The 11,073-nt window shown below is 45.2% G+C and overlaps 2 protein-coding genes across 2 annotated transcripts; one reads left to right on the top strand and one right to left on the bottom strand.

Moving 5' to 3' along the window:
• The first annotated feature begins 275 nt into the window (after positions 1-275).
• On the top strand, positions 276-4,500 carry LOC123444795 (polypyrimidine tract-binding protein homolog 3-like). Its single transcript, XM_045121643.1, has 15 exons — positions 276-428; positions 550-628; positions 746-817; positions 924-1,000; positions 1,295-1,376; positions 1,909-2,038; positions 2,286-2,350; positions 2,451-2,500; positions 2,583-2,624; positions 2,816-2,867; positions 3,076-3,124; positions 3,227-3,240; positions 3,490-3,588; positions 3,668-3,811; positions 3,929-4,500. Exons 2-15 carry the CDS (start codon positions 572-574, stop codon positions 4,316-4,318), a joined length of 1,323 nt encoding a protein of 440 aa, XP_044977578.1. The 5' UTR covers positions 276-428; positions 550-571; the 3' UTR covers positions 4,319-4,500.
• A 1,059-nt stretch (positions 4,501-5,559) lies between these two features.
• On the bottom strand, positions 5,560-9,974 carry LOC123444796 (protein LIKE COV 2-like). Its single transcript, XM_045121644.1, has 8 exons — positions 9,686-9,974; positions 8,651-8,703; positions 8,462-8,571; positions 6,942-7,109; positions 6,393-6,490; positions 6,126-6,252; positions 5,911-6,020; positions 5,560-5,809 (listed from the first exon to the last, which is right to left on the bottom strand). Exons 1-7 carry the CDS (start codon positions 9,803-9,805, stop codon positions 5,917-5,919), a joined length of 780 nt encoding a protein of 259 aa, XP_044977579.1. The 5' UTR covers positions 9,806-9,974; the 3' UTR covers positions 5,560-5,809; positions 5,911-5,916.
• Between the last annotated feature and the right edge of the window lie 1,099 nt (positions 9,975-11,073).

The following is an 11,073-nucleotide window of genomic DNA, read 5'->3' as shown; positions in this document are numbered from 1 at the left end:
AAATAAAAATATCTTATCAATTATTGTACATGCTCTAAGATGTACTCCGTATATGCTTATCACCATATCACCACGGGGGGTGACGATAGAGAAAAAATGGTCAGATCCATTTTTATTTCTGCAAATAAGGTCGGATCGGGCTAAAGTTAGTAAAAATGGTAAAAAAAAACGTGAATTTGGCCCAAAGGCACAGGACCCTTGCTTCCACGAGCGCGTGCGTACAGCCGTCAAAGCCTGTCGGTCTCTCCTCTCGGGCTCGCCCCCGTCAAACAGAAACAGGCGTGCGCTCCTCACCTAATCCCAAATCCCGAACAAATCCGGCTCCTCTGAAATCCCCGGTTCTCCATCCGTCCATCCCTCTCCCCTTTCCTCCCCCTCGTCTAAACCCTAGATCCTCCGCCCAACTGCTAAAACCCTAGCAGACGAAGGTACCGCTCCTCCCCGCCCCCTCCCGCGCTCGCCTCCTGGGCTGTACGGATCGAGCCAGCTCGCTTCTCGAACCCTAGTGGACTAATCTGTTATTGCTGTTGTTTTGCTGCGCGCGATTAGAGTTGCTGTGTCGGGGGCAAGGATGGCCGAGCCCTCCAGGGTGATCCACATCCGGAACGTCGGGCATGAGATCTCCGAGGCGAGTGAATCCCGGCCCCTTTTTTTCTGTAGAGCTGTTCGGCGGAATTTCTCGCCCGGATTGTTCCGTTGTCCGGTTCAAAGCCTGATCTTTTCGGCCTTCTCGTTGTGTATGCAGACTGACCTGCTCCAGGTGGTGCAGCCGTTTGGCGCGGTCGCCAAGGTCGTCATGCTGCGTGCCAAGAATCAGGTGACCTCTCGGCCTCGTCCGTTCTCACGAGTTTCAGTTGTTAGGTGGATGCGCGTTTGCAGTTTTGTATGATTGTAATGTGGCGTTTGTGCCACTGCCACTGCAGGCCCTTGTCCAGATGGAGGACCTTTCTTCCTCAATTAGCGCCATCCAGTACTACACTACTATTCAACCTAGCGTGAGGTAATCTTCTTCTTGGACCTGACGTGGTTGCATCGTAGGGATTTCCTACCTCTTGGTGGTTCAGTGTCAGCCGTTTTCTTTCTGTAGAGCTACTTTTTGAATTATTATGTTCTCTGTGTTGTGATTATCCACAATGGCAGAGAGTTGCGTCATTTGTGATTTGGATTGTGAGAGGTTAAAGTTGCATTGTCTTGCTTAATGTTGTTATATACTTCCATTAATTTTTTACAAATCTAATAGTGAAGTTGATTTCCATGCCATTATGTGACGTTTACCATGCTCCTTCCATATCAGGGGAAGAAATGTGTACTTGCAGTATTCTTCTCATCAAGAATTGAATACTGATCAGAGCTCTCATGGACGGAATCCTGATCAGGTACATAATTATCCAGATGCAATTTGGGTTCCACACTATTAGCATGATTTGTTTTCTATAGGTTATCGGCAGTTTTGTGTATTTATGTATTCTATGATCTCTGCATGTAAACATATTGCCGTGTTTTCATTCCTTCTGTTTAGAGCGTGGGTTGCTCTTTTTCTAATGTAACATAGTGGGATCTTTCCATGAATTAGGTGCTAGGTTGCTCAAATCTATTTTTATTGTTCGGGCCTTCCATAGTGTGCTGCTAAAAAATATATTTTCTCGTGCCAGCAACCATGTATACTATTATAGATTAATTAATACATTAAAACTAAAGTAAAATACTAAGTCATTAAACATAAAATTTATTAACTTTTCATACTGTTGTTTTTTCACCTGCCTTTTCATCATTTGCTGTAGCTTACTAATTTAGTTTACATGATCTCTCTACTCTCTTCTATTCCAACTAGATACCTATTCTTCTCTATTCATTCTTCTCTCTCTCTCCTCTATTCTTTCTCGGTACTCGTCTGCTGCTGGGCCTCAGGATGAACCCAACCGAATTCTCTTAGTTACCGTTCATCATATGCTCTATCCTATGACCGTCGAAGTGCTTCATCAAGTGTTTTCTCCTTATGGATTTGTGGAGAAGATTGTCACATTTCAAAAGACAGCTGGTCAGATTCTTCCCGTCTCTAATTCTCAGTTCTCACTCTCGTATTGCATGCATGCTTATTTTCTTCATAGATAGATATCACGCAATCGATGTGTTTTTCATGTTGCTTTCAACTGCATTTTTTTTAAATAGCCATTTCCTAGTATAGTAGCACATATCCCTTTCCACTAGAAATATCGATAAGTTACCACATGTTGAATAAAAGGACTCGTGTTTGCTATTACAGTACTCATTTTTTGGTTATGTAGGCTTTCAAACCCTTATACAGTTCCAGTCACGGCAGAGTGCAATACAAGCAGCTGGTGCTTTGCATGTAAGTCTCCTGTTGCATATACAACTTTCAGAATTTGATGTCCGTATGCCTTTGCTATGAATATGAATCTCTTGACATCCACCAAACTAAATAATTTCAGGGACGAAACATTTATGATGGTTGCTGCCAGCTAGATATTCAGTACTCAAAGTATGTCCTCAAGCAGTTCCCTTGTTTTTTTTTTTGGTAACATTTTACTCCTGAGCCTTATCTTGTTTTCTTGAATTCCCAGTCTCAGTGAGTTGCAAGTTCACTACAACAATGATAGATCTAGGTAAGATGATTTAATTTTTATAAGTTCCGCTTGGTTTATTTTTATTAGTTTGGTTGAACAGCTAGCAGAAGTTGCTTTCATCCATGATAGATTTCAGCACATTATGGTTTCTCAAGTGTACATTGTATGTAATTACTCATTTATTTTATTCATAGATTTTGAAAGCCACTTCTTTATGTTTTTTTCCTCAGAGATTTCACAAATCCATCTTTGCCCACGGAGCAACGTCCAAGGTCCTCTCAGGTAGTTTACTCCTCTTTGTGTTATCTTCTACTCCCTCCGTCCCAAAATAAATGTCTTTGTACTAGCTCTTGTACAAAGTTATACTAAGGTTAAGACATTTATTTTGGGACGGAGGGAGTACTACTCTAATGTTTGTTGCATTTTAGTTTGGATCATTTAGTGGCCAAGCTAAGTATTAAGCCTCTCTTTTATCTATTATTCTGAACAGCTTGGTTATAATGATCCTAGTGGCCTTTTTGGTTTCCAACAGCCTGGAGGTAAGACATTGTAACTTTCCTTCACATTTTTCATTACTCACTTTTGTCGTCTTATAACAAATATATTAACTTCTTTCCTTTGATCTTCTTTCTGGGATACAGCTGCATATGGACAGGTCTGTATTATTTGAAATCGTCCCAATTCTGCACTCTGTCTGTTACTCCCTCCGTTCCTAAATATATGTCTTTTAGAGATTTTAGTACGGACCCTATATACATCCGTATGTAGTCCGTAAAAAGACCTATATTTAGAAATGGGGGAAGTAGTTTTTACTGCTTCATTTTGTGCTTCTCTAAACAATATCAGTATCTCACATGTAGCATTTACTTATGCTGCTACAATGTTTCTATATCTGATGGGCCAGGCTGCGGTGATTGCTGCTGCATTTGGTGGAACATTGCCTCCTGGAGTGACTGGTACCAATGATCGCTGCACACTTATAGTTAGCAATTTGAACAGTGATGTAAGTAGGACATAATTTGCCATGAACTCTCTAAGTTGTTTGAATCATAATCATCTCCTTCATCTTACCTTATCTGCAGAAAATCGATGCGGATAAGCTGTTCAATCTATTTTCTATTTATGGAAATATAGTGAGAATCAAGGTACTCCGCAATAAACCAGACCATGCCCTCGTCCAGATGGCTGATGGGCTTCAGACCGAGCTTGCTATACACTATTTAAAGGTACTTTATGATCATTCGACCCCTACCTTAGCTCATTCATTTGTCCTACCTCTTTTACGTGTTTCTGGTATATAGCATCACCCTTGATACCATTGGAATTTATTTCCTACTACACAGGGAGCAATGTTACTTGGGCAGAAACTGGAAGTGAACTTCTCTAAGTACCCGAGTATTACCCCTGCTCCTGATGCACATGACTACTCAACCTCCAACCTTAACCGGTTCAACAGTAATGTGGCGAAGAACTACCGCCATTGCTGTGCTCCGACCAAGATCATCCACATCTCAGCGCTTTCACCAGAGATATCCGAGGACGCAATCATCGAACACCTAAGTGAGCATGGCACCATCGTCAAGTCAAAGCTGTTTGAGGCGAGCGGCAAGACGCAGGCTCTCGTGCAGTTTGAGAGCGAGGAAGAGGCGACCGAAGCTCTGGTCTGTAAGCATGCGAGCAAGCTCGAGGGATCCACCATTAGGATTTCTTTCTCCCAGATGCAGAACATATAGCAGTTCTTCCTGGAAAAAGTGTGATGACCCCTCTTTCTTTCTAAACTTTCCAAGTTTGTTATGTGTACCTGTCTTTGTTTGCACCATGACCAAGGATTGTTGCCTGTATCTTCTGTGATGGTTGTAAACTGATGCCAGCTTGTCTGTACCATTTTAGCCTGCTATGGTTTTCTTCTGAGTTACCTCTGTTCACTTGTGCCATCATGTTATCTTTTGCAATTATACGTGTCATTGCTTCTTTTCCTAGTAATGACGTTTTTAATAATACTACTCCCTCCGTCCTAAAATAAGTGTCGTAAAGCTCAGTATAACTTTATACTAGAGCTAGTATAAAGTTGAGACAGTTATTTTAAGACGGGGAAACAATGCATCAAAATCTAATGGTGGCAGTTTTTTTATTGAAATTGCACTAAAATAAATTAAATGCCATCCCCATAGATAAACAGTAAAACTGCCACCCATAACCCGCGAACGGCTGTTAATGCATTATTGAGACCATACATTTTTAAATCTTACTCAACAACCTTGAAATCCATGCCTGTAGGCTGTGGCTGCAATTTGCCCCTTTCTCGCACTTTACTTTCCATGTCTGCTTGCCAAGCTTGGTCGAAGCAAGCAGAAGATGGTAAGATGAGGCAACGTTATTCAATCAACCTAAAAGGACCTGTCACTAATGAGACTTTTATAATTGACAGTAATATTTTGAAAAAGAAAACGCTTAATACTCTGGGAACGAAATATTGCTGAACCTAAAAAGTTATATCTCCTTTGCAAATGCAATGTTGTAGATTCTTTTTATTAAATCTCACTGTCACTGATCCTATTTTGTTAAATAAACTTGATACCACTGGTAAAACACCTCACCCCTCCAAAATAGATTAAATGATAATATCACTGTTAAAGAACTCTACACTCCAAAACTGGACCAGCAAAATGCGCAAAACTGAGAAAGGAGCATTCATGGTCTTTTACTACTCCCTCCGTCCCAAAATAACTGTCTCAAGCTTAATACAAATTTGTACTAGAGCTAATACAAAGTTGAGACACTTATTTTGGGACGAAGGGAGTACTATATATCACAGCAGACCATATGAAAGAAATAGATGCTCTATGAAACCAGTCAGCATGGTATGTACTCCCTCCGTCCCATAATATAAGAGCGTTTTTGACACTACACTAGTGTTAAAAAACACTCTTATATTTTGAGATGGAGGGGGTATATTATAGTAACAAAATCGACATGGTATTACACATCTCATTCTTACAAATGAATGTAATCAGGCACACTAGTTGTACACCAGCAGTACATAGAAGTTAACACTTTGGACCAGTCAGCAAACACAGAGAAAAGCAACATGTGCCATATAACAGTATTCCAGGGCATCGATACGATGCTTCCGTCCAGCTTGTTCATCATGTTCCCGTATCCAACCTTGACATTTTACACGTAACAAACGAACAGCAGTGGAGTCCCATCCACTCATTCGCGATCTGCTTGATGTGCAAGCCAATATCAGTAAGCATGAAGCAGAATGGTTAGAGCAAACTGAGCTCATGGTACTCACTACTCGACCATTGTTTTGACGACTCACCCATCCTCATGTCATTATTCTATTTAGGCGGATGCTCTGGCTCTTCCTTGGGATGGGGTCTAGCGATGCAATTACCTGTGGCATGGTCATTCCTCCAGAAACGATAATTTCTGTAGGATCAAATGATTTCAGGGAAGTTTCATTATCAGCTCACAGCTCTAGCCAGCAAGAAACAAACACAGGGAGAAGCCTGTAAAGCGAAATAGACATCATACCAATTCCTTCTCGAATGGATAAGTTTGGTCTGATGATCTCTTCAGAGTTCAGCAGAAATATATCACCAATATATAGATGATTTGTCGGCACATAAACACTACACAATTCCTCATCACCTTTGTCTGTCTGTAGCATAACACAACAGGAGACCATTAAACAGCTGTAATTGTACCATATGAAACATATATTGCCCATATAGAACGGGCGTCTCAATAACACATTGCTTATAACCAAACTATAGCAAGATCCTTGTGAAAAATAAATACCTGGAGAACAACAGTTGATGTTATAAATCCGAATGCGTATTCACCAACACGTGGATGTCGAATTATCGCAACCTCTTTAAATGCTGTCGTATTTTGATCTGTAAAAGATATGTAATAAGTCATCATGCGCAGCAGGTCCTGTGATACTCTTTTACAAACAGAACAAATTCAACACAATATAACCCTGCTGTGAAACAGATGCACGAAAAGGACTACAAAGAACTGATCTATGACATAGTTAAAATGGGGGTAAAACTTAGAAAAAGGACAAAGCACTTAGATAGCTCACATGGTTTTTGCAGTGAAAGGCAAAGATATGTTGTGCTATTTACTAAGTTTGCAAACTTATATGTAATTCAAGCAATCTGGGGGGAGTATGAACCACTAAGCAAAATGTCTGAAGAGCATTTGTAAGCATAGCACAAACAATCGGTCCAGTGCTGATTGACAAGATATGGCAACTACGTAATGACAATAAATAACATTAAAGGCGGTCTATAAGACATGAGAGGTAGATGATCAAGCTTCACATATGATACGAAGAATAACCTGGTGAAATGGCAGTGCTGACTTGCTTTGATGCCGAATATATGTGCTTTACAAATGGCATTTTCTTTATAAACCATTCTCCAACCCAGAAGACAGTTGAACCCACCCATGAAGAAACAAATATTCCAACCAGAAATATGAATGCCAGAGATGTCAGAAAACCAAGACCTGCAAAGTGTGGGTGAAAAAAATAAGTACTTGCTACAAACATAAACATTGATTTAATGATGAAGAGAATTACTTGCACTCCATATAAATACATGTTTAAGTGCTACAAAATCATTACTGCAGTAGATGATATAAGTTAAAATTCGCTATTGTTCAAGAATGTGGTCACCAATACCATCAATATTAGCTTGTAATATCCTACTAAAACATAAAGTTGGATATTATGATTGCTTGCCAAAGGGCCTACAATATGTAGGTGTATGGTTGCATGAATGAGATGCCAATTGCCAACCAGATATTCCTTTATAATCACACAATATAGAACTAGAAGTTCCAATGTACTATCTCCGTAAGAGCATCTCTAGCAGATCCCGTAAAAGGCCGACAGCCCAGAAAATTCCAGCCGACATGTGGGTTTGGGCATTTGTGTGGCCCGAATAGATCCCAAATATCGGCCCGGCCCGTAAAAAATATAGGGCAACCCGGAAAATCAGCCCCTCCGCCGCTATATACACGGCACCACACGGGGGGGGGGGGGGGGGGGGCTTTTAGGGTTAGCCTCCCGGATCCCCTCTGCCGCAATTCTTCCTCTTCGCCGTGAGCCCTAGCCAACTATGGCGAGCAATTCCCTTCGCCTCTCCTCTGTTTTTCCCCTCCTCGATGGCCGGCGGCGCTGGTGGAAGACGTGGCGGTAGCGTCGGGTCGCCTCCGAGCAAGCACGCACAACACAACACGGAGGCCGGCAGCTCCAGCCGTGACGTGGAGCCATGGTGGTCGAGGCAGGCGCGGGACCATGGCCGCCTCTCCGAAGCGGCGAGCTTCGATGTGCTCAACGAGCACGTCTTGCCGCACATCAAGAGGTCCCACGCTGCCGATGAGGAGCTCGTCGCCTCGGAGAAAGCGGTGGCAGCCGAAGAAGAAGGTGCCGCCGACCGCATCGCTGCAGCCAAGGAGGATCACGACCTTGCCCACGTGCTCCGCAAGTTGGCCGCCAAGTTCTACCTCGACGTCGACGAGTGAGGACGCCACAAAACTAGGGTTAAATTTCTAGTGTGAAGTACATATTCGTATGTATGCACTATGGTGATGAACATGTTCTAGCGCGAAGTTTTTATTTAAATTTGCAGTACCAATTTACGGGATTTATTCCACCTGAGCAATCACGCTCCCATATAAGTATTAGTGGTGTACTGCAAACGGTTATTGCGGGAGGTCATTTTGCAGGATCTACCGGAGATGCTCTAACCACAACAATAACTAAGGAACGGATGGAGTAGTATTTGCAATTCTAAGTTAGTAAGTCAGAACTGCCACAAACAGCATGATCATCAAAGTACAAGTACAAGAATTACCAAATATGTCGACTCCGATTTTTGCATATAGTGGGCTGAAAAATCCATCAACAAATTGAACGAACCACCATGTGATGAAGAACGTGAAAGCAACAGGAAAAAGAACCACACTGGAAAAGTATGGAAAAAAAAAGATCGGTAAGCATAATATTGTTAACAAGTTTAGCTTATTTCTGGTGAAGGATGTACCATCCAGTCATAAATTTTCTCGATACCCAACTCTGAAGAACAGCGCAGCATGCCTACACAAAATTTACCAACCATCAGCAAATTAGTGAAATGAAAAAATGAGCTGCCTTGTGAATGCAGCTCCTTTTGGGTAAAACATTGAAAAGATCACAACATTAGATAGCTGCGTCAGAGTTCTATACGATCCTAATAAGTGCAACAAATGCATGGATTGCAAATGATCCGTACTACGTACTTGAATTAAGGGCATAAACAGAAATGCATCAAGCACAAAAATGCTCAGCTTACCAAGTTACTGAATTTAAAAGTTTTCATTCATAAACCTCTTTCCATATAAAGTATGCAGTGCAAACCCATATTTGGGTTCTACCTTGGCACCTAAACAAGGGTATGATCCCGACACTCACCATGTTTTCCATATACTTAATACAACACCACAGCCCTCAAACCGCTACTAGGCGCATTTCTGCACAAATAGACATCCAACATTTCTCAATTCCGGCTTCCCAGTACGAACATTGTACCACCAGTTCACAGATCTTTCAGAAAAGGAACACCAGCACATCCAAATTCACTAATAGTAACTTGGACACTAAGGAGCTAAGAACAATTAATCGTATCCAAATACGAGATTGTGTTCTAAGCATATGTCTCAAGTTAAGCCACCTCAGGGCACAAATGGACAACAAAACCGAGGGTCGAACGTCTTGACTAATCTGACTATGAAGAAAGCTTCAAGACAGCTCCAGTCTCCTGAAGAGCATCCATATCCCCAATAACCCCCCGAACTAGTCAATTCGATCGAACCTTAGCTAAACTCCTAGTGCTACACTGGAAGCACAACATACTGAATTTATCAACCCCCCACACGAGAGAGGGCACGGGAAACGTGCCCGCATACGCGCAGATCCGACCGTCTGGAAGCGCGCAACCACGCCGGGAACTGCCGAACTAGCACAGGCAGCGGTGGGGCCTTACGGCAGCGGCACAGGCACGCGCGCGCGATTGGGCCGCGGGGGTTTGATGGATCCGGACCTTGCGGGTGGAGGTGGTGGGCGAGCTGGGGCGCGGCGGCGACTTGGCCGGGTCCTCGGGGTCGACGGCCTCCGCCGCCTGGCTGAGCGGGACCGATGTCGACTCCTTCTCCTCCGCCATGGCGTCGTCCCCCTCCTTCTCTAGAACCTTCCGGCGGGCGCTGCGGCGGGGGAGGAGGGGTTCGGGTGAGGCGTCGCTGGCTGCGGCTGCGGCTGCCTTTTCCCCGGCTGGCGGAAAGTAGCAGCAAGCGGTTGGGTTGGGGGCGGAGTCCGCAACCGAGCGAAGGGAGGCGTCAAGCGGTGGCGTGGCGGAGCCACCAAGTCCAAAGTCCAAGCGAAGACCCCCCAATGACGGGCTGGGCCCAGCTGTCACGGCGCGAGCCAGCTCGCGTCGGCTGCCGCCACGCGGCGGTCCGTGGCGCGTCGGCTCGGCCTGGCGGTATCGACAAGCCGTGGCGGCCTCAGCGAGGTTCGGGTTGGGTCAGCTGGTGTTTTTTTTTTTTTTAGAAAGAGCTGATGCTGTGTTGGACAGGCTGGCGTTGAGGTGGCCCGAGCATGACGCAACGGACGTCGGCTTGATCGGATCCGACCGGACGGAGGTTCGCCGGAGACCGGTCAGGGTCTGTTCGACGGTCGCTCTCCATGGGCCCGACTGCGGCCACCGCATCGTTATCGGGTGGGCTGAGGCAGGTCAGCTACTTCTCCCCGGCCTGTTAATTGCAGTTTCGTTTTTATAAAATTATTAAAACGATGATTTCGGGTCAGATAGCCACAATCCTGATAACGTGTGGGCACTAAGAGCATCTCTAGTAGAACCCTCAAACCCTTAAATCTAAAATCAGTTTTAAGGGTTGAGAATTGGCAATTTTTGACACTTTTAAGGGTTGAAAAACAGAGACAATGACTAGAACCCTCAAACCCAACCCTTATAGCCTAGTTTTGAACACTATGAACATGCACGCGGAGGAACAGAGGATACAAAAATGACTTCAGCCGCGGAGGAGCTCGCGCTCGCGCTGCCTAGACGAGGCCGTCTCCCTGGCATACCGCGCGGTGGAGCTCCGCCGGGCGCCGCGGCCGCGGCGCCGCGGCGGGCGGGGGCGCGGCGACGGCTGGAGCGCGGGGGGCGGCGGCGGCGGGCGGGGCGCGGCGGCGGCGGCTGGAGCGCGGGGCCGGGGCCTGGGCGCAGAGGGGCGGCGGGGCCGGGGCCGGGGCCGGGGCGGCGGCCGGAGCGCGGGGGGCGGCGGGGCGGCGGCTGGAGTGCGGAGTGCGGCGGGCTGGCGGCGGCCGCTGCGGATTCCTCCCGCGCGCGGGAACCAACTTCCTCCCGCGCGATGTGGGAAAATGAGTGCGGGTTGGGGGCAGTTTCCCCCCCCCCCCAACCCTCAC

This window comes from Hordeum vulgare, chromosome 3H (genome assembly GCF_904849725.1).
Source record: "Hordeum vulgare subsp. vulgare chromosome 3H, MorexV3_pseudomolecules_assembly, whole genome shotgun sequence".
Classification (NCBI taxonomy): domain Eukaryota; kingdom Viridiplantae; phylum Streptophyta; class Magnoliopsida; order Poales; family Poaceae; genus Hordeum; species Hordeum vulgare.
Note: the sequence above shows the minus strand (reverse complement) of the source record. Positions and strands in the feature narration are given on the sequence as shown.

What these genes read in the sequence shown, in the direction of transcription:
- LOC123444795 (XM_045121643.1), top strand. Translation starts at nt 572, where the DNA reads ATGGCCGAGCCCTCCAGGGTGATCCACATCCGGAACGTCGGGCATGAG. An exon ending in TACAACAATGATAGATCTAG is followed by an intron (nt 2,625 to 2,815) that starts GTAAGATGATTT and finishes TTTTTTCCTCAG; the next exon opens with AGATTTCACAAATCCATCTT. An exon ending in TTAGCAATTTGAACAGTGAT is followed by an intron (nt 3,589 to 3,667) that starts GTAAGTAGGACA and finishes CCTTATCTGCAG; the next exon opens with AAAATCGATGCGGATAAGCT.
- LOC123444796 (XM_045121644.1), bottom strand. Translation starts at nt 9,805, where the DNA reads ATGGCGGAGGAGAAGGAGTCGACATCGGTCCCGCTCAGCCAGGCGGCG. An exon ending in CATCAACTGTTGTTCTCCAG is followed by an intron (nt 6,253 to 6,392) that starts GTATTTATTTTT and finishes GTTATGCTACAG; the next exon opens with ACAGACAAAGGTGATGAGGA. An exon ending in ATCCATTCGAGAAGGAATTG is followed by an intron (nt 6,021 to 6,125) that starts GTATGATGTCTA and finishes TTGATCCTACAG; the next exon opens with AAATTATCGTTTCTGGAGGA.